This window comes from Globicephala melas, chromosome 2 (genome assembly GCF_963455315.2).
Source record: "Globicephala melas chromosome 2, mGloMel1.2, whole genome shotgun sequence".
In the NCBI taxonomy this organism is placed as follows: Eukaryota; Metazoa; Chordata; class Mammalia; order Artiodactyla; family Delphinidae; genus Globicephala; species Globicephala melas.
Genome location: NC_083315.2, coordinates 13,686,484 through 13,711,367, shown reverse-complemented (window position 1 = coordinate 13,711,367; position 24,884 = coordinate 13,686,484). Strand labels below are relative to the sequence as shown.

Sequence of the window (24,884 nt, the reverse complement as noted above, 5' to 3'; positions counted from 1 at the left end):
GGGGAGGGGAAGGGGCCGGGAGGCAGGCCCGGGCTGCGGGCCGGACGCGGCGACGCGCACGCAGGCCTCGCCTCTCCCGGGCCTTCTCCCTCACGCCGGTCGCCGGGCGGGCGCGCACGCCGAGTGACGCTCGGAGGAGGAAGCGCAACCCCCTTCCCCTCCCTCGCTGCCCCTGGCCCAGCGGGAACCCCCCCAGTGCGCCTGTGCGGAGGCCTACTTGATTATGTGTGCCCTCTCCGGGCTCCAGCGTTAGCCGCCGGGTGGAGGTGGGGAGGGAAGAAGACGAGGAGGAGGAGGCGGAGGAGGCGGTGGAGGGGAGGTGGGGGGAGTCAGCAAGGACATGGCTCCTGACTCCTGTGCGGAACGTGAGTGACTGAGCGGCAAAGCCCGAGTGAGCGAGCGGCCGAGCGGCGGGCGGGGGCCGGGGCGCCGGGAAGGGAGCGGGGGCGCGGGGGACTGGGCGGGGGGAAGCACTCATTGGCTTGCATGTGTTTTTTAATGGTCCCCCCCAACTCCCTCTTAGATGGTCTCTAGCGACCGGCCCGTGTCACTGGAGGACGAGGTCTCCCATAGTATGAAGGAGATGATTGGAGGCTGTTGCGTTTGCTCAGACGAGAGAGGCTGGGCCGAGAACCCGCTGGTTTATTGCGACGGGCACGGCTGCAGCGTCGCGGTGCATCAAGGTAAACACCCAACCGCCCTCCGGGCCGAACCCGGCCTCTCCCAACCGTCACCACTTCCCCCACCTTGGCAGCAACTGCCAGTTCCCCTCCCGCCCCGCCCCGCCCCCGCCCCCGCCCCCGCCCCGTTCTGCGGCCGGGGATTGACTCGGAGGGTCGGCGGCGGGGCGGAAGGGGTGTGGGCTGCGCATGTGGGAGAAAGTGTGTGTGGCCTGGACTGTCATGTGATGCTGCGTTCACTCTCAAGTGTCATTCGGCCGCCGCCTGCGCCCGGAGCCGCGGGTCTGCGGACTCTCGGAGGCGGGGGTCGGCGGCGAGGGGGTGTCGGGGCCCGGGCGCGCGCCCCTCGGCCGTGGCCCCGCGGCTGTGGGTTCGGGTTGGGTAGTGGGGAGCCCCCTCCCCCTCCCGCCGCGCCGTCTGCCGCAGTGTCTGGAGACTTCCTGTACCATGGAGTCGGGCTCGGGAGCGCGGCGCGCGGCGCCGGGGCGGATCCGGAGCTCGGGGGTCTGCCGTGCCGCTTTAGATTTGGGGGGGGAGGGCGCCGGCTGCCGCACCCCAAGCTTTCTGGCCGAGACCTTGCTGCCGCTCCTGCGGACTGGAGCTTCCCGCGGAGAAGAGGCGGAAGGCCGTCGCCGCAGTCGCGCCGCCGCGGGCGCGGCTGGGCTGAGCTGCTCGGGGTGGTGGATGAGACTGTTGAGTGGCCTCATCGGGCCCCTTCCTCAGCTTCAGTGACTGGACAGAAGAGGAGGTGGTGGCGCCGCCAGTGACTCGGGGAGCATCTTAGTTTGTGTCTGGGTGTTTCCATTGGGTGAGTTTTGGGGATATACAGAAAAGCCGAGGACACTAGTTAAGGTAGTTTTCTGGCCGTTTGAAGGTTCTGACTTTTTCCATTTCACGTGGTAAGGAATTGAGGCTGAAAATTTGGGGGCCGAAAAACAGGTCACTTTTTTTGGTGGCTCTTGTACTCCCCTTGTTGTGCACCAACCCGGCCCCCCTTCCCGTTTCTAAATCTGGCGTTGAGTGAGGCAGAGATTCAGTAGTGTATCGGGCGCTACTAAACGAGAGAAAGCCTGAGCGTAAGGGACTAAACTGTATTCTTTATAGAACGGAATCTCAGAACTGGGAAGGGGGACTTAGGAGATAGTGAGTAACCGAACCTGAGCATGCATGTATCCCCAGTTCTTTTAAAGAAGGGCGGAGTTGCACACCTTACTCTTCTAAGGAGTGAAAACCATGTGTATTAAAACTAGGTACTGATTGTAAGGTCTCAGAACTGGTATAGTGTATTTCCGTTATAGTGTTCATTGGCACTTGTAGAGAGGTATTTCTTATGAATTGGATGATAAATGATGCTAAGTAGTCTCATCTCCCAATTTAGAAGGTGTTCATTTAAGTGTTAAAATTTCTTTTTTAGAAGTATTTCTGAATTAAAATATAAGTTTTTGGGCTGTGATGCTGTATTTCTTGGCTGATAGAATATTTTTACTCCGATACATTTTAAAAGGGATTAGAAGTTTAGCTTTTGGAGTTTTAAAAATTTGTGCTGATTTTATATTCTTTAAGTGCTTTCCAATATTTGATATATTTTCAAGTTACCTCTGAGCAAGCTCATTCAAGAGAATGTCAGTTGGATATTAGTGTTTTAAGGTTTTTGGAAAATGTTAAGTTTTGAGTTAGGTAAATGTTAATATAAAAACAGTTTTGTACGTAACTAGACTGTGATTTGGATGTGTGATATACAGATCACTTGTTGGAACATTATATGTTAGAAATAAACGTGTAGTTTACTTTTTGTTTCTGACGGGTTTATTGAGATGTAACTCACATACCATACAATTAACCCACTTAAAGTGTACAATTCACTGGTTTTTAGTATATTCACAGTTTTGGATTTGTTACTACAGTCAATTTTAGAACATTTTCATCACCCTAATAAGAAACCTTGAACCTGTTAACAGTTATTCCCCATTTCTTCCTAACTCCCCCAGTCCTAGACAACCAGTAATGTACCTTCTGTCTCTATAGACAGATAGACAAATGTCTATTCTGGACATTTCATTTAAATAGAAGCATTTTACTTTTAACATTACATTTCATTTTCTTTCCTGCAATGTCTTGTTTGTTTTGAAAGGTGGTTTGGAAATAATTTTCACTTTCATGTATCTAAAATGCTTGCTATTTAAATTTCAGGATATAGGAATGAATTAATTAATTTGAGTTATTCTATGTAAAGAAAAATGTTAAATTTTATCTAATATTTTTTCTGTTATAAGAATAAAATTTGTGTTTATACTTTTTAATTGAAATAGAATAGAAAAAGATTATTTTTCTAGTATTTTTTTTAACTAGGTGATAAATTATAAACATAAATATATCATGTTTAAGTTCTTTACAAAGCAGGTGGTTTATGTGAATAGTTTCAGAGGTAATTACTTTAATAGGGCTTTGAAAGGGTATTTGATTTTACATAATTATTCAAATCTTAACTTACTTTAAAACATTTATTTCCCAACAGCTTGCTATGGCATTGTTCAAGTACCCACTGGACCATGGTTTTGCAGGAAATGTGAATCTCAGGAGAGAGCAGCCAGAGTGGTAAGGACTGTTTATCAAAAACATTAAAATACTTCAGTGAGTAGCTTAGGATGCTACACACTCATGTTTCAGTTTGAAGGGTTTTCAGTCTTTTGTTCAAATATTGAATTTGGGCCAAGTATTGACTTACAGTTTTAAACTGGTTTTATAAGATCTGAAAAACAAATTGAATCACATAAGTATATACTGATGGATATTTAGAACAGGTAAAATATAAAGTTGTATTTGGGCTTTCTTAGCCGTGCCTACTGGTTTGAGGGTTAAATTGGCTAATCATAGTTGGAATATAATGGCAGTAGGACATAAGTTATATTGAGATAATTTTGCTAGGTTCTGTTTACTGAGTTAAAAATAAGTGTTTAATGATTCATATTTCTTTTTACTATATCTGTACAGGTAAAGTTTAACTTTGCTTAGTATTTTCAGACATTCAGTCCCTTTGGCAAAGCAACATAAAAATCTTCCTTTTTTTGACTTGGCTGGCTAACCTTCTTTCTGAACACTTCTGTAAACCTTCTGTAAGAATGAGGGAGGAATGTTTATTCTTTGTGGCCAAAATCATTTTTCCAGTTGAACTTCTGGAAATATGAGGGAGAAAAAGATTTAATCTTCATTAATCACATGAAAGTATTACCATTTGCAGTGTGATAGTTTCTTCCTTTTGTTGTTGACTAGAGTATGTGACAGCAGGTAGAAAACAAATATTTCAACTTCTTTACCTACATGGATAGTATGAACAGAAGCTTTTATTTTTGTTTGGGCAATTTTTGATCAGAAATAATGGCTGAGTAGCTTATATAGGATTGTGAAACTCAGAGCAATATTCTGTTGATGTGTTTTCTTTGTGTGTGGGAATGCACTGTACCAGAGTTTCAGCTATTCTAGTGTTACAGAAATGGGAACTGGCAAGTGGAGGATGAAATTAATAATGAAAATTTTAGGACTTAAAGTATGTATAGGTTTACTCTGTCTTTTTTCCTCTTTGTAGCATGTTATGGTTTGGGGTTGATGGGTCACCAAGCAAAGGAAGTTATGCTTTAATTTGTTAGTAAACACTGACAGTAAGGTGAGGCTCTTCCAGGGGATGTCACAGTAGATACATGGCCAGAGAAAGATTAGAAAATAGGAAAGTGGGTATCAAGAGAGGGAGGATAAAGAGTTGAATGGGGAGTGGTAAAATGGCAGCATTATTTGCCTCAAATGCCACTTGTTGCCTGTTTCTATTTCTTTTTCCTCTCTGAGGTCATGGTCAGGATATTTAGGTGAATAAAGTATTTATCTTAAAAGGTATATAAAGGTATATTGGAGGACCCATTTTATTTTAGCTTTATTTGGTAGGATGGTGGGGGTCGTTAATGAAAGAAGAGGCACAGAGTCTTCTAAATTCCTGTAGTGTACAATTATACAAGGTAGGATTGTTTGTAAAAAACAAAAACTCATTCCAAGCTTAAATAAGCAAAGAAAGGGCATTTTGTTATAAGGATATAGTAGCCAAGAAACCTAACCTGAAAATGTACCCATGAATTAGAACGGGAATGGAATTAGTTTTAATATTATTTCTGCTTTTCTCTGTGTGTCTGCTTCATTCTTTTCTTTTCTGCAGATTTTCTCTGCTACTTACTCCAAAAATCAATAGTTAACTTTTTTGATTGTTTACCATTTGTCAGATACTGTGCTGAATGTTCTATACCAATTATTTTCTTTACCTATCAAATATATGAGGTAGATATTCTGTTACTTTCATTTCATAGATAAAGATATCGTACTTTTTTTTTTTTTTTTTTTGCGGTACGCGGGCCTCTCACTGTTGTGGCCTCTCCCGTCGCGGAGCACAGGCTCCAGACGTGCAGGCTCAGCGGCCATGGCTCACAGGCCCAGCCGCTCCGCGGCATGTGGGATCTTCCCGGACCGGGGCACGAACCCATGTCCCCTGCATCGGCAGGCGGACTCCCAACCGCTGCGCCACCAGGGGAAGCCCAAGATATTGTACTTTTAAGAGAAATACATATCTAGTTGGAGTCTGGGCTGTGATGAAGCTCTCAACCAAGGTGTTGTATATTGCCTCCTGTGGTGAAAGATGGCCATACTTCAGCTCTTAATATTTTCTGTCTCCTGTCTCAAGAGGCTAAATCGCAGTGTGAATCTCATGTTCCTCTTGGGGGAAAAAAAACTGTCTTGGCTTGTCTAGTTCTGGACCAGTTAGCTAGCCATGGCTAGACAATAGGGTTGAGTTGCTCAGACACAGGGAGATCCCTGTGGGTTTGGGATAGCTCACTTTTCAGAAGAGGGGGAATTATGAACTGGTGGTACCTTGACAGATACTGAGGAGTAAAAATCCAGAACAAATAAAGTATTTTTAGACAAGAAGTTTGGTTGTATATAGAATGGCTTTGAAAGGGGAGGTTAGAAACTGAAAGTCTTAGGATGCTGTTACTATAAAAATGTGAGAGTAGAAAGGGAGGGAGTAGAAAGAAAGAGGGAGCATTTTGAAGGAGGAAATGACAAATGGATGTGGGGTGAAGGAAAGGGAATAATCAGAGATGATTCTGAGATGTCAAGGTTGAGCACTCTGGAATGGTGATACCATTAACAGTAGCAAAGGAAAGAGAGCAAATTTGAAGAGTAAGGAAAGTTGTTTTGGGCATGTTGGTTTTGATGCCGCTAGGATTTTTCTTTGGAAATTTAGGGTTAAAGTAATGAGGACAAGTTAGAGTTGGAGCTGCATAGAAGGAAGATTGGGAAACAAGTGACATTTTTTGTTAGAGAAAAGAAGAGTGAAGACAGAACTACGGTGAATGTTCACATTTGGGAGAGTAAGAACGAGTTTCCAAGGATGGATAATGAACTGTCAGGAAAGGAGAACCTGCAGGGTCCAGTAGCAACAAAGACAGTTTTTTTTTTTTTAATATTAACATTGTATACCCATTTTATTTTTTATTTTATTTTTATTTTTATTTTTTTTGCGGTACATGGGCCTCTCACTGTTGTGGCCTCTCCCGTTGCGGAGCACAGGCTCCGGACGCGCAGGCTCAGCAGCCATGGCTCACGGGCCCAGCCGCTCCGTGGCATGTGGGATCTTCCTGGACCGGGGCACGAACCCGCGTCCCCCGCATCGGCAGGCGGCCTCTCAACCACTGTGACACCAGGGAAGACCCCCATTTTATTTTTAATTTGTTTTTTAAATTAATTTATTTTTGACTGTGTTGAGTCTTCGTTGCTGCGCACGGGCTTTCTCTAGTTGTGGCGAGCAGGGGCTACTCTTTGTTGTGGTGCGGGGACTTCTCATTCTGGTGGCTTTTCTTGTTGCGGAGCACAGGCTCCAGGTGCGCGGGCTTCAGTAGTCATGGCGCGCAGGCTGTAGAGCGCAGGCTCAGTAGTTGTACACGGGCTTAGTTACTCCGTGGCACGTGGGATCTTCCCGGACCAGGGCTCGAACCTGTGTTGCCTGCATTGGCAGGTGGATTCTTAGCTGCTGCGCCACCAGGGAGGTCCACAATTATTTTTTTTAAGAAAGAGTTTTTGATAGTGACATTGCTGCCAAGGATGCTGAAGGACTAAGATAAGTACTTGAGACAGCAATTGTAGTTCTCTGGTTTGGGCAGAACCCTCATGATAGGGCATCGAAAAGAGTAAGGATTGCAGGGTTAGATTGAATGTTGAAAATAAGGAAAGAGGAAAATAAAAATAGATGGGGAATTGAGGGAAAGTTTGGTTGGTTTTTAAGGGAAGCTCTTTGTTAGGCATTCATTGTTTGGAAAAAACACTCGAATTGCTTTATTCACCTCAAGTGAATAAGAATTTTTTTTTAAAATTAATTTATTTTTGGCTGCGTTGGGTCTTGGTTCCTGTGTGCAGGCTTTCTCTAGTTGCAGCAAGTGGGGGCTACTGTTCGTTGTGGTGCAAAGGCTTCTCATTGGGTGGCTTCTCTTGTTGTGGAGCACGGGCTCTAGGGTGCACAGGCTTCAGTAGTTGTGGCGCATGGGCTCTAGAGCACAGGCTTAGTAGTTGTGGCACACGGGTTTAGTTGCTGCACGGCATGTGGGATCTTCCCGGACCAGGGATCGAACCCGTGTCCCCTGCATTGGAAGGTGGATTCCCAACCACTGTGCCACCAGGGAAGCCCAAGAATTTTTATTGAAATATTTTCATTAGACTTCATTGTTTACTAACTGCTGTCACAGTGTTTAGAGGTTTTGTTTTTAAAAATAAATTTATTTATTTTTGTCTGCATTGGGTCTTTGTTGCTGAGCGTGGGCTTTCCCCTAGTTGCGGTGAGCGGGGGCTGCTCTTCCTTGTGGTCCGCAGGCTTCTCATTGCGGTGGCTTCTCTTGTTGCGGAGCACGGGCTCTAGGCATGCGGGCTGCAGTAGTTGTGGCTCGTGGACTCTAGAGCACAGGCTCAGTAGTTGTGGTGCACAGGATTAGTTGCTCTGCGGCATGTGGGATCTTCCTGGACCAGGGCTCGAACCCTCGTCCCCTGCATTGGCTGACGGATTCTTAACCACTGCACCACCAGGTCAGTCCCAAGGTTAGAGGTTAAAACACTCATTGATGACTGTTTTTTTTTTTTTCTTTAATAAATTTATTTATTTATTTTTGGCTGCATTGGGTCTTTGTTGCTGTGCGTGGGTTTTCTCTAGTTGCGGGCTTCATACTCTTTGTTGCTATGCGCAGGCTTCTTATTGCGGTGGCTTCTCTTGTTGGGGAGCGTGGATTCTAGGCGCGCAGGCTTCAGTAGTTGTGGTGCGCGGGCTCTGTAGTTGTGGCTTGCTGGCTCTAGAGCGCCGACTCAGTAGTTGTGGCACATGGGCTTAGTTGTTCCGTGGCATGTGGGATCTTCCTGGGTCAGGGATCAAACCCATGTCCCCTGCATTGGCAGGTGGATTCTTAACCACTGTGCCACCAGGGAAGTTCTGATGACTGTTTTTGTATTTAATGTGTATGTGTTCTTTTTTTTTAAATTAACATTTTTAAAAAGTAAATTTATTTTATTTATTTTTGGCTGTGATGGGTCTTCATTGATGCGCATGGGCTTTCTCTAGTTGCGGGGGGGGGCTACTCTTCATTGCGTCACGTGGGCGTCTCATTGCAGTGGATTCTCTTGTTACAGAGCACGGGCTCTAGGCACGCAGGCTTCAGTAGTTGTGGCACATGGGTGTAGTTGCTCCACGGCATGTGGGATCTTCCTGGATTAGGGATCAAACCCATGTCTCCTGCATTGGCAGGTGGATTCTTAACCACTGTGATACCAGGGAAATTCTGATGACTGTTTTTGTGTTTACTGTGTATCTGTTCGTAACTACCACAGGCTGAAGAGATTTATTAGAAATTTTACCTACTTATACAATTTTAATGAGATACAGAGAGAGGATATTTAATTTAATTAATTTATTTATTTATTTTTGCGGTACGTGGGCCTCTCACTGTTGCGGCCTCTCCCGCTGCGGATCACAGGCTCCAGATGCGCAGACTCAGCGGCCATGGCTCATGGGCCTAGCCGCTCCGCGGCATGTGGGATATTCCCGGACCGGGGCGCGAACCCTTGTCCTCTGCATTGGCAGGCGGACTCTCAACCACTGCGCCACCAGGGAAGCCTGAGAGAGGATATTTTAGATATTTAATTATTCTGCTTGGAAAATGTGTTGACAGTGCATTGTGTAATAAATAAAATGGCCAAAAGCTCATTAAGTATTTGCATTGTTTAGGTCTTGCTCTTCTTGCTCTAAATGAAAGATGATTCCTTTCCTCCAGGAGGTGAGCTGTAACTTTCTTCTATTGCTCTGCCTCTCTTTATTTCAGTTCTTCCTGGCTTTTTACATTGTTCGGGAGGAACCACTGGATGGACTCAAAACCAGGGCTTTAGGGATTGATCTAGGGATGCACTATTTTATTTTTAAATTTTTTTCTTACTGAGATACATAATGCAAATAAATTACTATAAATCTGTAAAACCATATGAAATACACTTAATCACAGTAAGTATATTTAGATTTAATTCTACAAATTAAAATTATATTAATATGCATTTGATTATCACGAGTAGTTCTGAGCAGTATAAAACATAAAATGACCATCTGTGTGTTCCCTACCCAGAATGAACAAATGTCCATTCTTCATATTTGCTTCAAATCTTCCCTTCTGCTTAAAAAGAACAATAAATTAAAAAATTAAGTTGAAGTACTATTTGTATTCTCCCCAGTCTGGGTCAGCCATTACCCTTTTAATGTCTGTGGGGCCAGTCTCTCTATATGTTTTTCTTGCCAGTTTTATTGAGCTATAATTGATATGTAACACCAGAATGTTTAAGGTGTACAACGTAATGATTTGATATACGTATGTATTGCAAAATGATTACCACAGAGGGTTTAGTTAACATCCATCACCTCACCTAGTTGCAAATTGTTTTTTCTTTTGATGAGAACTTTTAAGATTTATTCTTAGCAGCTTTCAAATACACAATACAGTGTTGTTAACTACAGTCACCATGCTGTACATTACATCCCCAGAGCTCCCTTATCTTATAACCGGAAGTTTGTGCCTTTTGACCACGTTCACCCATTTCCCCCAACCCACTACCCACTGCATCTGGCAACCACCAATCTGTTCTCTGTTTCTGAGTTTGGTTTTTTTAGGTTCCATGTATAAGTGAGATCATATAGTATTTGTTTTTTCTGTCTGACTTGTTTCATTTAGCATAATGCCTTCAGGGTCCATCTATGTTGTCACAGATGGCAGAATTTCCTTGTTTTTAAGACTGAGTAATAGTCCGTTGTATATATATACCACCATCTATGTTTTACTCCTTCTTATTACACGTATATATCCATACACACCACCAACTAGTGTATTATTTTACAGGAATGGTAAATTCTATATGTGTTCTGTGATTTGTGACATAGCTACTTGTGACATCACTACACTGATATATATTGATCTAGTTCGTTCTTTTTATCTGCTTTTTAGTATTCTGTCACAAAATGTACTGTAATTTATTTAATTCCTTTATTGATTGTCATTTAGGTTTCCAGTTTTTCATAACCACAAATAGTGCTGCAGTGAACATCCTTGTAAATATAGTGAAGCTTGGTTTTTTAAAAAAATGTAGTCTAAGAATCTGTATTAACATGGTCTACAGATTATTTGTTTACATTTATAGTAATGACTGATACATTTGGGCTTCTTAAATTTTTATTTTGTATTATCTATTTTGTGTTATCTATTTTTGTGTTATCTATTTACCATGCTTATTTTTTTTCCTCTTTATTTTCTTCAGTTGGAGTGATTATTCTTTATTCTTCTTTTAAAAAATCTGGTCTGATTTGGAGGTTATATGTTACATTTCTTTTCTTTTAGTGATTGCCCTTAATATTTTAATGTGCATACTTTATATTTTTTCTGTGAGTCTAAGATTAATCTTTTTCTTAAAAAATTAATTAATTAATTTTGGCTGCACTGGGTCTTTGTTTCTGTGCACGGGGCTTTCTTTAGTTGCAGTGAGCGGGGGCTACTTTTCGTTGCGTTGCGCGGGCTTCTCGTTGCAGTGACTTCTCTTGTTGCGTGCAGAGCACAGGCTCTAGGTGCACGGGCTTCAGTAGTTGTGGTGCACGGGCTTAGTTGCTTCGAGGCACATGAGATCTTCCTGGGTCAGGGCTCGAACCTGTGTCCCGTGCATTGGCAGGCGGATTCTTAACCACTGTGCCACCAGGGAAGCCCTAAGATTAATCTTTGTACTCCTTTTGAACAAAACCAAGGACCTTAGGACACCTTATGTTCACTCTCTTTATCTTGCAAAATCAGTGTTATTGTTGTTTACATTTTAATTCCACCTTATTTTTTTTTAAAGAATCAATTTTATTTAGTTATTTATTTTTGGTTGCTTTGGGTCTTTGTTGTTACACGTGGGTTTTCTGTAGTTGTGGCGAGCGGGGGCTACTCTTCGTTACGATGCATGGGCCTCTCATTGTGGTGGCTTCTTGTTGCAGAGCACGGGTTCTAGGAGCACGGACTTCAGTAGTTGTGGCACGTGGGCTCAGTAGTTGTGGCTCATGGCCTCTAGAGTGCAGTCTCAGTAGTTATGGTGCACAAGCTTAGTTGCTCCACGGCATGTGGGATCTTCCCAGACCAGGGATCGAATGCATGTCCCCTGCATTGGCAGGTGTATTTTTAACCACTGCGCCACCAGGGAAGTCCCTATTATAGTCTTAAGGAGTATATTTATTTATTTGAATATTTAAAACATAACTTATTTTGGCCTCTTGCCTTCTGAGATGGCCCACGCTCTGTCTATGGAGTGGGTTTCTGCCTGAATAAAACCTTCTTTCACTTAAAAAAAAAAAACTTTATTAAGAAAGAAGTATTCATTATTTATTTATTTTGGCTGTGCCAAGTCTTAGTTGTGGCATGCGGGATCTTCAATGTGGCATGCGGGCTTCTTAGTCGTGGCCAAAACGTACTTTTTATAAAAATAAATAAATTTATTTATTTATTTATGGCTGCGTTGGGTCTTCATTGCTGAGCGTGGACTCTCTCTAGTTGAGGCGAGTGGGGGCTTCTCTTTGCTGTGGTGCACGTGCTTCTCATTGCAGTGGCTTCTCTTGTTGCAGAGCATGGGCTCTAGGCATATGGGCTTCAGTAGTTGCGGCACGTGGGCTCAGTAGTTGTGGCTCGTGGGCTCCAGAGTGCAGGCTTAGTAGTTGTGGCGTCTGGGCTTAGTTCATCTGTGGCATGTGGGATCTTCCCGGACCAGGGCTCGAACCCGTGTCCCCTGCATTGGCAGGCAGATTCTTAACCACTGCACCACCAGGGAAGTCCCCAAAACATACTTACTTTAAAATTTCTCAGAGATTCTGGAATTCTTTCATTTTTTTTGTTTTTTAACTGTGGTGGTAGATGTCTTCACATACTTTGTAATTTTTGACTGTGAGCTAATCGTTGTTTTCTTTCTTGGGATTCCTGGTCCTCTAACCTGGGTTTGTGGAGGTGTCACTGAGGGAAGTTTTTTCATTTGCTCTGTAACTGTTAAGAATTGCTTTTGGCTGCTAGTAACAAAGACCAGATTACAGATTAATCTGGCTTCTACAGATTAGCAATTTACAAATTTACTGATTTCTTATTTGAAAGGAGTTGAGAAACTCCTTTGAAGCTTTTATGATAGCTCTGTGAGGTCTTTATTTATTTAGTCTGCACCACATGGCATGCGGGATCTTAGTTCCCTGACCAGGGATTGAACCTGTTCCCCCTGTAGTGGAAGCACGGAGTCCTAACCACTGGACCACCAGGGAAGTCCCTCTGTGAAATCTTTAGGGATCAGACTTTCTTTCTTTCTACTATACCAACCTTAGCAGATAGTTTTCATTTTCAGCATTGTTCTACGGTCACAGCATGACAGTCATTGTGACTGCAGAGAGGTGTTCCAGGCAGAAAGAAGGGAGGGCAAGGTTGAAAGTGGTTCTCCTCCCAGCTGAGTTATCCTCTTGAATGAATTTTCTCTAGTCTTAGTGGTCCAGTCCATGTTTTTTTGAGATAGATTCCCCTGCGGTAGGATTGGCCTTTTCCATTTCCTGTCCTTACACAGCACATCTAGGGTCTGTGCTGGTGTCATAGTCAATCCCAGCCTCTAAGGTATATATTAGATCAGGTATCTTCATTGACTGCCTCAGCTTGAACTAATGTTGATTCTTTTAGCTTTTAAGTTCTTTTTTATTTGTACCACAAGAAGATTTACCTTTATCTACATAATTAAAAATTTGTTTTCCAATTTATTTATCTTATATACCTCTGACTTAAGAGTACAAGAAGCCAGGATGGGGCGTCTTCAGTGGCAGTCTAAAAAAGATATTGTGGGGCTTCCCTGGTGGCACAGTGGTTGAGGGTCCGCCTGCTGATTCAGGGGACATGGGTTCATGCCCCGGTCCGGGAGGATCCCACATGCCGCGGAGTGGCTGGGCCCGTGGGCCATGGCCGCTGAGCCTGCGTGTCTGGAGCCTGTGCTCCGCGCAGGTATTGTAGGGGCTTCCTACAGGTATTGTAGGGGCTTCCCTCGTGGTGCAGTGGTTAACGTAGGGACATGGGTTTGAGTCCTGGCCCTGGAAGATCCCACATGCCGAGGAGCAACTAAGCCTGTGTACCACAACTACTGAGCCTGCACTCTAGAGCCTGCGAGCCACAAATACTGAGCCCGTGTGCCACAACTACTGAAGCCCGTGCGCCTAGAGCCCGTGCTCTGCAACAAGAGAAGCCACTGTGATGAGAAGCCTGCACACCACAGTGAAGAGTAGCCCCTGCTTGCTGCAACAAGAGAAAAGCCTGCGTGCAGCAACGAAGACCCAATACAGCCAAAAATTAAAAAAAAAAAAATTATATATAACTTTTTTCGTTTTATTCCTGTATGAGCTTTTTAGCCTGTATGCTTGCTTTATTTATTTAAAATTTTGTTTTTGATGTGGACCACTTTTAAAGTCTTTATTGAATTTGTTACAGTATTGCTTCAGTTTTATGTTTTGGTTTTCTGGTCGTGAGGCATGTGGGATCTTATCTCCCTGACCAGGAATCGAACCTGCACCCCCTTGCATTGTAAGGTGAAGTCTTAACCACTGGACTGCCAGGGAAGTCCCAGCCTATATACTTTAAATAGAATGCCTTCAAAGTTTAACATTTGCTAACGTTTTTTTCACTTACTGATGATTCATGTCTACTCTTTGCTTTTAAATTCAGTGTAGCATCCTGAGTTCCTATAGCTTTGAAACAGGTGATTTTAAAAAGTTAACAGATTTAGTGCTTACCACCATACATAAAATAGCAAATAGCCAATTTCCGTTGTCTCACTTCTTGAATTGCTTTCTTTTACTGTGAGAAAAACTTAGCATAACAACTGACATGAAGTAGGTGTTTAGTACTTGCTTGTATCCTTTTCTAACCTGCCTACATAACTAGTAAGAGAAATGAAAACATTGGGTACATTGATACATTGCCCATTGTACCTATTTATTCCATTTTTTGTTTAGATTTAATTTTTATGTTTATCAAAGTGAAAAATGCACAGTCAGTAGTACCAAAAGATTCTTTTGCACACACAGTAAAACAGTACCTTGCTGCTTGACTCTTGACGAGGAATGTAGAAGCAGCTATTCTTTTTTTTAAAAAATAAATTTATTTATTTATTTTTATTTATTTATTTTTGGTGGCACTGGGTCTTCATTGCTGTGCGTGGGCTTTCTCTAGTTGTGGCGAGCAGGGGCCAATCTTTGTTGTGATGTGCGGGCTTCTCATCGCGGTGTCTTGTTGTGGAGCACAGGCTCTAGGCACGTGGGCTTCAGTAGTTACAGCACGCAGGCTTAGTAGTTGTGGTGCATGGGCTTAGTTGCTCTGTGGCATGTGGGATCTTCCCGGACCAGGGCTTGAACCCGTGTCCCCTGCATTGGCAGGTGGATTCTTAATCACCGTGCCATGAGGGAAGCCTGAAGCAGCTATTCTTGACATATCAGTTTTAGATGTTGTCTTTCAGTATATCACAAATTTTGGTTAAGTCAGGAGTATTAAACAGAAAATTCTACGTTATTATGACTATTTAAGTATTTTGTTCATTTCTGAGCCAAAAGCATACTAAGATTGTTTTCTTTTTAAATTTTTTTTTCCCTGGGATTAATAATTGTCTTGTATTTTCATTTTCCTTGTGTTCTTTATTTAAGGCTAAATCTTTGCATACTTTCTAGTCACTTCATGTAATTTTCCACTTGTTTAATGAATCAGGTAGTCTATAAATGCAATTTTCTATACATTATAAAATTCCAAAAAGGAAAAAAGTTTTACCATCTTACTTGATGGATAGTTTGCCTGAGTATGGAATTCTTTCTTGGTTGGAAATAAGTTTCCTTCAAAATTTTGAAGGTATTTCTCCATTACTTTTTAGCTGTCAGTGTTTCTTTTGAGAAGACCAGTGAAGTTCTGATTTCTAATGCTTTACATGTGATTGTTCTCTCTGGATTTGGTGTGTTTCCTGTGGCCAGTTTACCAGCTATTTCTCATGGTAGGTAGTGTACTGACCCTCACTCATTGTACTGGGCACACAGTGGCCCTTTCAATTTGGTAAATCGTGTTAGGGAACATGAGTTGAGTTAAGGGAGAATTTTTTGGAATTACTTTTGACAGTTCCTCAGTTCTATTATCATTGTTTGCTTTTTCTGTATTTTTCTTTATTTGGATGTTGGACATTTTGAACTGATCTTGCATTTAAGTTAATCTATTTCTTTCTGTTTTACTCTCTGAGGCAGTTTCTTACTTTATTTTCCATTCTTTCACTTAAATTTCTAAATTCTATTATACTTTTAATTTCCAGAGGCTCTTTTATGCTTTCTGAATGTTTATTTTTTATCCTCTGCTTTTGTTTCTTAAGTGCAATATTTTCTCTTAATTCTCTGAGGATGTTAACCAGATGGTTGTTTTTGTTTCGTTTCAGTGTTCTGAAGTTTTCTTCTGCTCCTGGGAGTCTTTTCCTCAGAGTTCCTTTGTACCATTTGTTTTGGCCTGTCTTGTTACGGACTTTGCTTACAAATCTAGTGACTGGTAGCCGTACATTTGAATTTAAGACAAGCTCCTAATGAGGTGACTGGAAGTTCTGTGTGTGTGGCAGAAATTGTTGGCAGATTGGCTTCATTATAGGTGTCTAGCTGGGTTCTTTTATTGGGATGCCACCAACTGGTTAGTTTATTCAGAGAAAAATCCTCCAGTCAGCTGTTTGGGATTCACAACCTGGTTACCAGTATTCCTTGAGGCATTGGTTGCTGGAATTTCACGATCTAGAACTAGATTTTTCAGTATGCCTTTGCTCAGATGTCTCCAGGTCCAGATTTCCTTTTGCTTACCCTTTGTGCAGTTTTCTCGGCTGTGGGAGAGAGAGTTACCTGGTAGTGTGTAGAGAAGGGATTGTGTGTGTGGGGTGTTGATTATCTTTCCGGTTTTATCTTATCCCTCGTCGTGTTTTGAGCCCTACTTGAACCCGTCCCTCTCAGGGGCATGCACCACCACTGTGATGTGGCGCCTGAGGTCCCTCAGCTGGGGCGCCGTGTGGCCCGAGACGTGTTGCTTTTGGACTTGCCTTACTGCAGCAGCCTTTTCTCATCTGCTAAGTCATTTGCTATTCTTTTCCTTTTAGCTTCCAAAGTTTTAGAACTGTTGTCTTTCTTTATGTTTGTTTCCCTTTTGTGATTTGTGATTTTGCCCTTTTTATGTCATTCAGTGGAAGGAGAGGAGTTAGTTTTCAAGTGGAATTAACTGCCTGTTCTCATGATGTAGTCTTTTCCCACTTCTTCCAGGGTCTTGTTTTTCCTTTTAGTCTGTCCTTTTTACTTGATTTTTTCCCACGCAGCTCACAGTCGTTTTTCAATCTTCCCATGGATTTTACTTTCCCTTTACATTTTTCACCTTTTACTTGCAGGCTTCCTGGAAGAATAAAACCATTAGTTGTTATCTCTGCTTCTTCAACTGCCTACTGTGGTCTAGCCTTCCAGTTGTGCTTAATGATTAAGGTGTAACTTAATCGTATTGTTTTTTTTTTTTTTGGTCGCACTGCATGGCATGCAGGATCTTAGTTCCCTGACCAGGCATTGAACCCGTGCCCCCTGCAGTGGAAGCAAGGAGTCTTAACAACCACTGGGCTGCTAGAGAAGTCCCTTAATTGTCATTTTAAGCAGTAGCATATGAAATCAGCATTTGCTGTAACATTCTCATTATGGACACTGTCCGTTTTGTCTTTCAGTGACCCTTATATGAAAATCCATGTACAAGAGATTCTTTTAATAATTTAGCATAAGGAAAAGTGTCTCCCATTAGAATCTGGTATATTTCCTCCTTTTTGACAGCTCTATGATACGTATTCTGTTTTTCTTTTTGTTCTGGCTATCAGGCAGCCCAGAACCAAATCTGGTCTTTAGTTACATCAGCTATGTTAATCTGATTATTGATATATTTGTTTTCTCCTCCTCGTCCTGTGGGATTTAGGACTTCACCTCTTATCTCTGTTTCTCTGCGTGTTGATTTCATTCTCTCATACTACAGACTCTCTACTTCATGAGGCTGGAACCATGACTGCTGGCAGCTCTTGGCTCTCATCTTCCTAGCCCCTTCTACCAGAAGAAGGGGCTGTCTTGAAGAATCCTGGGAAGGACTCTGATTGGCCTGTCTTGGATCATGTACCCACCATCCCTGTGGCTGGAGTAGGGAGGGTGCTATGAATGACAACCCTCACTAGAACTACATAGTTGGAGTCAGGGGTAAGAGCAGTTTCCCTAAATCAGGGGATGTCCCTCATACTGGCTTTCACTGTTCATTTTTCTGTTTTTTTTATTGTTATAATACAGGTCCTTTATTTGTAGTCTGCCTCAAACCCTTTTCTGAAAAAAAACTTAGGTATAAATAAGTAAATAAAATATCACAAATTGCTGTTCATTCATTCTTCACATTGTTACATTTGACTCTTAAGTCTCCCACTCTATTGATTTTGCTATTAACTTCACATGGCCAAATTCAAAAATTTTTTTTCACTTTTCATTATACTTGATCTACTTTCAGCATTTAAAACTATGATCACTCATCTTTCTTGCAACTCTCTTTACTCATAACTTCTGATAAACTGTTTTCTACTTGTACCTCTTTAAACATTGCCTTTTGGATTCCTATTTGGCATTACTTATTTACTTGTTTAAAATTTATGTTAGATGATTACTTTTCTGGCCGTTTATTTGATTACCTCACACTAGGTAAACTTAGGCATGCTGATGGATGCCTCGAGGCATCACTATCACCTGAACAATTTTCTAGTCTTTAGATCCATATTTGCAGTTGGCTTTTGGATATCTCTGTTTAGATATCCTAGGCATCTTAAATTTAATTTCTCTACTTCTGTAGTCACTGACATAATCTTGATTATTTTTTTGTCTAGATTATTTCAACAGCTTAAATTATGTAACTTTTGGTTAGATAATATATTGACATGGCTCAAAAAATATAAAAAGATACACAGTGAAAATTCTTCCCAAACCTGCCTCTTATTTGCCCAGTTTAGCTTTCCATCTTTCTCTGTTGTTACTAGTTTTTAATTCATTTTTCTAGTTTATTCATGTATGTATATATTTCTACATATATAGACTCTTGTTTTTCTTCCTTTTCTACAAAAAGGTAGCATATTACACACTTTTAGAGTGAACTTTTCTCCCTTGTCTTTTTACCTCTCTCCTTTCAGTACTGTCCCCCTCCCCAACATTTCAAGATTATCTCCTATAAAGCAAATATGATTGTTATTTCCCAATCTCCTATAGTGTTACTTAACTGTTGGTGCAGTGAAAATTCTTTTGTCAGGTCCACAGTATTTCCACTCTCACACATGTGCACAGGGTATGGCTGGGTAACCTCCCCCACCGCCCCCCGGCCCCAACAATAAAAAATTTAGTTCTGTAGTTACATAGTAGGGTCAGAAATTTATGGTGGTATTGCTCTAGAGACAAGTAGAAATTATAGCTGCCCTAACATGATGTAAATTTTTCTTTTTCTATGTCTTGTCCCTACCCCTCCTATTTTCACTTTCTGCACTGTATCCTCCACATAGCCATGAATAGACAGATAACCCCAAAAGATTACTTCAGCATTTTATTTTCAGATGCTACAAGTGCTTTTCTGTTCTCTGACTCCCAAAGCGCAGAGTATTTGTTATCTTCTAAAAAAAATTTTGCTCTGATTTTAGTATAGTGCAGGCCTACTCATTTTTGATAATTAGGGAAAGAAAGAAAGATAACTGGAAAAAAAAAATCCATAATCCAGGGCTTCCCTGGTGACGCAGTGGTTGAGAGTCCGCCTGCCGATGCAGGGGACGCGGGTTCGTGCCCCGGTCCGGGAGGATCCCAGGTTCCGCGGAGCGGCTGGGCCCGTGGGCCGTGGCCGCTGAGTCTGCGCGTCCCGAGCCTGTGCTCCGCGGCGGGAGAGGCCACAGCAGTGAGAGGCCCACGTACTGCAAAAAAAAAAAAAAAAATCCATAATCTCATGCAGAGATATCCAAGTAGTATGGTAGTAGTGTTAAGATCATGGGCTTTGGAGTCAGACGGACTAGATTTATGCCTGTGCAATTTTATCTCGTAAGCCTCAGTTTCCTCATGTGCAAAATGTCATGGAGCTCTAATAACGTGCCAAGTAGTGTCAGGTGCTTAATACAGAGGAATACATCACTTCACCCTCTCAACAGGACAATGAAATTAGAGGTACTATTTTAATCTCAATTTTTTTAATGAGGAGGCAACTTGAGGCAAAGAGGTTTAATGATTTGTTCAGGGTCACATAAAAATGGGTAAGCCAGGTTTTGAACCCTGGGCTCTCCAGAGATGATGTTATTTATTTATGGGCTCTCCAGAGATGATGTTATTTATTTATTTATTTAGCTGCATCGGGTCTTAGTTGCGGCATGCAGGATCTTCATTGCGGCATGTGGGATCTTTCGATGCGGTGTGTGGGCTTCTCTGGTTGTGGCATGTGGGCTTCTCTCTAGTTGTGACACGTGGGCTCCAGAGTGCACAGACTCAGTAGTTGTGGCGCACAGGCTTAGTTGCTCCGCGGCATGTGGAATCTTCCCGGATCAGGGCTTGAACCCCTGTCCCATGCATTGGCAGGCAGATTCTTAACCACTGTGCCACCAAGGAAGTCCTTGGTGTTATTTTAGGATAGGAGAAAGTGAAATAGCATCAATATGGTAGGATTAGGAAGTATATTATCAATAATAAGGACACTATTCCCTCATGTTTGGATCATTTCTGAGGTTCATTAGTTTCTGCTATTGTATGTGTACGTTTTAACCCCCGTAGTTCCTAGCTGATTCCTTTTGTCTTTAAAATTAGGATAGCGTGGACTTCCCTGGTGGTCCAGTGGTTAAGACTCCACGCTTCCACTGCAAGGGGCACAGGGTTTGATTCCTGGTTGGGGAAGTTCCGCCGTGCTGTGTGGCCAAAAAAAAACAAATTAGGATGGGGTAGTTTAGATGAGCTGTATCTCTGTACATGAAAGTTTCATTTCACTTAAGACTTTCCAGGGCTTCCCTAGTGGTGCGGTGGTTAAGAATCTGCCTGCCAACGCAGGGGACACGGGTTCGAGCCCTGGTCCGGGAAGATCCCACATGCCATGGAGCAGCTAAGCCCGTGTGCCACAACTACTTGAGCCCATGTGCCACAATGACTGAAGCCCGCACATCTAGAGCCCGTGCTCCGTAAGATGAGAAGCCACCGCAGTGAGAAGCCCGCTCACCGCAGTAAAGGGTAGCTCCAGCTCGCCGCAACTAGAGAAAGCTCGTGTGCAGCAACGAAGACCCAATGCAGGCAAAAATAAATAAATAAATTAAAAAAAAAATAAAAAGGACTTTCCAGAAGCTTTTTTTATCTTCACTTCTTTGGCAACATATGATGAATATTTATGGATGTTTGAGTGCTTTTGGCGATTGACTTTTGGGGGGAAGTGCTAGTTTTCTCAGCCAAACACACTCCATCCTTTGTGTTTCTTTGATATATGGATAATGTATGTCAAAATATATTTCTTTTGTCCTTTGCACAAATAGTTGTGCATTATAAACCGTAAGAGTATTGATATTTTACTCATATTCAAACAAAGACTCCTAATTTCTTTGGACCAACCCTGTGCATTTTAATTTACTTTTCTCACTTGTGTGTGTTTATGTGTAGAATTTTCATCACCTATTATTATTTTTAAAAGATTATTTTTGGCTGTGTTGGGTCTTCGTTGCTGTGCGCGGGCTTTCTCTAGTTGCGGCAAGCGGGGGCTACTCTTCGTTGCGGTGTGCAGGCTTCTCATTGTGGTGGCTTCTCTTGTTGCGGAGCATGGGACCTAGGCGCACGGGCTTCATTAGTTGTGGCTCGCAGGCTGTAGAGCGCAGGCTCAGTAGTTGTGGCGTCCAGGCTTAGTTGCTCCATGGCATGTGGGATCTTCCCGGACCAGGACTCAAACCAGTGTCCCGTGCATTGCAGGTGGATTCTTAACCACTGTGCCACCAGGGAAGCCCCTCATCACTTATTTTATTTTATTTTTTTTACTTATTTTTAATTGTAAGATCTGTGATGCAAAGAAAAGAGGGTGTACCCAGTATATGGACACTTAAAATAATAAAGTCAGTATTCATATATTTAGCGACCAAGCTTAATAAAGAGAGCATTTTGCCCATACCTTTGACTCTTGTGTGCCTCCCTTTGAGCACATTCCTCTCTTCACCTGAAGGAGAAACTGCTGAATTTTGTGTTAATTGTTCTTCCTTTACTTCTAAACAGTATTTTATTTAGTTGTGGCTGTTTTGAACTTCATGTGAATGGAGTAATGCTGTATTGATTTTTTTGATTTACATTTTGTTTTTGAGATTCATCTATTTGATGCATATAGCTGTAGTTTATTAATTTCTTTTGTTCCATGATTTCAGCATTTGAATTACACCAGTGTCCATTCTCCTGTTGATGGCCATGTAGATTTTTGTCTGTGTTTTGCAATTTATGAACACTTTTGTGAATATTCTTGTACATTTGCAGGAATTCAGCTCACTACTAATCAGACTGCTGGGGTTGCTCCAAAAAGGGTCATAAAATCAATTTAGTGGGGAGCAACCAGCATTAAAAAATGAACTAGAGCAGAAAAAAATTGACAGTGCAGTTTTAGTATTCTGTGTAGTGGGGTTGCAGTATAAAACATATTTCTCAGAGTGGTTCGTGGTCAAAAAAGCTTGAGAAATGTTACTCTAGGATATGTACGAAGAGGTGGAGTTGCTGGGTTGCCAGGGAGGCCACTCCTTTTTTAGAAGTGGTTATTTCACTTTACTTTCCCACCAGTGAATGGCTTTTTTGCTCTACATCCTTACCCAGTGCTTAGTATGTCAGTCTTTTTAAGTTTAGTCATTTTGGTAGTCTCACTGTGGTTTTTACTTTGCAATTCCATGATTACTAATGATGGTGAAACCCTTTTTGTATATTTATAGTCCATTAAGATTTTCTTACTTGTGACTTGCAGATGGCTTCTCTGTGTCAGTGGTTCATTTTTTTATCCTTTTAATGCAAAGTTCTCAATTTCACTGTAGTCAAAATTTTCAGGTGGGTTTTTTTTGTTCTCAGGGTTTTTTTTTTTGGTGCTTAGTGTTTTTTGCAACCTGTTAAATCTTTTACTAACTTGAGGGCATGAAATGATTTTCCTATAAAAGAATTATTTTTTTTAACTGCTTTTTACATTTAGGTCTGTAACCAACTCATCTGGATTTGATTTTATGTATAGAATGAAATGGGGGAAAAACGTATTTATTTTACATACATTATATATTTATATGTTTTATACATATTGTACACATAATATATATTACATATTATGTTAAAGAGGAACATCCAGTTACTTTAACACCATTCTTTCCACTTTTGCTGTACTGTGCCACTGTGTCATGAATTAGCAGTTCATATATGTGTATATTTGTTTCTGGACTTGCTGTTCTGTTCTTTATGCCGATACCAGTTTTAAAATTACTCTAGCTTCTACTTTTCTTTTTTACTCTAGCTTTTTAAAGTCTGGACATATGTCAGATAAAATTAGTATTTCCCTCTTGTCTTTTTCTTCTTTTTAATATTTCGCCTCTTGCTCTTTGCATTTGATAACCATTTAGAATCTTATTGTTCCATGAAAAATCCATTTAGTGTTTTGATTAGCTTTGCATTGATTCTGTAAATCAATTTGAGACATCTATTTACAGTTTTGAATCTTTCAATCTATGAACATAGTAATGTCTAGTTGTTAGGTTTTCTTTTTTAATTCTGATAAAATGTATACAACAAAAAATTTACCATTTTAACTATTTTTGAGTATGCAATTCAGTTCAGTGGCATTAAGTACATTCATAATGTTTTACAACCATCACCAGTATCTATTTCTGGAACTTTTTCATCATCCCAAACAGACACTCTGTACCCATTAAAGAAATCCCCCTACCACCCTCTCCCCAGCCCCTGGTAACTTCTAGTATTCTAGTTTCTATTTTATGAAATTTGTCTGCTATAGATGCCTCATTTAAGTGGGATCATGCAATATTTGTCCTTTATTTCACTTAGTTATTAAAGCATTTAATGTTCATCCATGTTGTAGATGCGTCAGAGTTTACTTTTTATGGCTGAATAATAGTCCATTTTATGTATGTACCACATTTTATTTATCCATTCATGCTTTGATGGACTCTGGCATTGTTTCTACCTTTTGACTATTGTGAATAATGCTACTATGAACATTGGTGTACAGGTATCTACTTGAGTCCCTCTTTCAGTTTTTTTGGGATATATACTAGGAGTGAAATTGCTGGATCATATGGTAATTCTATGTTCAACTTTCTGAGGAACTGCCAAAATGTTTTTCACCATGGCTGCACTGTTTTACGTTCCTATTGGCAATGCATGAGGGTTCCAATTTCTCCACATCCCCTCCAGCTCATTTTTTTTGATAATAACCATGTTAATGGTATGAAGTGGTATTACCTCCTTATGGTTTTGATTTGTATCTCCCTAATGATTAGTGATGCTGAATGTCTTTTCATGTGCTTTTTGGCCATTTGTAAGTCTTTGGAGAAATGCCTATTCAATTCTTTGCCCATTTTGTATTTGGGTTGTTTGTCTTTTTGTTGTTGAATTGTAAGAATTCTTTATCTAGTTTTGGATCTAGACCCTTATCAGATATACGATTTACAAATATTTTCTCCTATTCTGTGGGTTTTTTCATTCTTAGGCTGATGTTCTTTGATGCACAAAAGTTTTAATTTTAATGATGTTCAGTTTATCTATTTTTGTTTTTTGATGCCTGTGCTTTTGGTGTCATGTCCAAGAAATCATTGCCATATCCAGTGTCATGAAGATTTCCCTTATATTTTCTTTCTCTCTCTCTCTCTCTTTTTTTTTTTTAACATTTTCTCTTTTAAGTGTTTTTTAAGTTTTAGCCCTTAACATTTATTTAGGTCTTTGATCCGTTTTGGGTTAATTTTTGTATATGGTGTAAGGTAAGAGTCCAACTTTATTGTTTTGCATGTGAATATCCAGTTTTCCTAGCATCATTTATTGAAAAGGTGATTTTCCCCCATTGAATGGTTTGGCGTCCTTATCAAAAGTCATTTGACCGTAGTACATGCAAGGATTTATTTCTGGGCTCTCTATTCTCTTTGGTATGTCTGCCTTTATGCCTGTACAGACCACTTTGGTTACTGTAGCTTTGCAGTAAGTTTTGAAATCAGGAAGTGTGAGTCCTCTGACTTTGTTCTTCATTTTCATGATTTTAGTGTCTATTCAGGGTTCCTTGAGATTCCAAACGAATTTTAGGAATAATTTTTCTATTTCTGCGTAAAATGTTCTTGGGATTTTGGTATCAATTGCATTGAATCTGTAGATCACTTTGGATAGTGATGACATATTAACATTCTTCCAGTCTGTGAACTTATATTTATTTGTGTCACTTTTAATTTTTTTCAGCAACATTATGTAGTTTTCAGTGTATAAGTTTTTTGCCTCTGGATAAGTTTATTCCCAAGATTTTCGTTCTTTCTTTTTTGATGGTCTTATAAATGCAG

General features: G+C 41.2%; 1 protein-coding gene across 11 annotated transcripts in view; it reads left to right on the top strand.

Annotated features, from left to right (window-relative positions):
• The first annotated feature begins 108 nt into the window (after window positions 1–108).
• Window positions 109–24,884, top strand: part of MLLT10 (MLLT10 histone lysine methyltransferase DOT1L cofactor) — a 249,193-nt gene continuing 224,417 nt past the window's right edge. For 7 of the 11 annotated variants that reach the window (XR_004035214.2, XR_004035213.2, XM_030837131.2 and 4 more), the window contains exons 1-3: window positions 325–391; window positions 524–683; window positions 3,196–3,275. Coding sequence is in view for 7 of the 11 variants with exons in the window: in XM_030837131.2 (XP_030692991.1) it covers window positions 524–683; window positions 3,196–3,275 (240 nt within the window). In the remaining 4 variants the exon portion in view is untranslated. Of the gene's footprint in view, window positions 267–324; window positions 392–523; window positions 684–3,195; window positions 3,276–17,388; window positions 17,542–24,884 lie in introns of those variants that run through there. The other 4 variants (XM_060292985.2, XM_030837127.2, XM_030837134.3 and 1 more) reach the window with 4 other exon arrangements.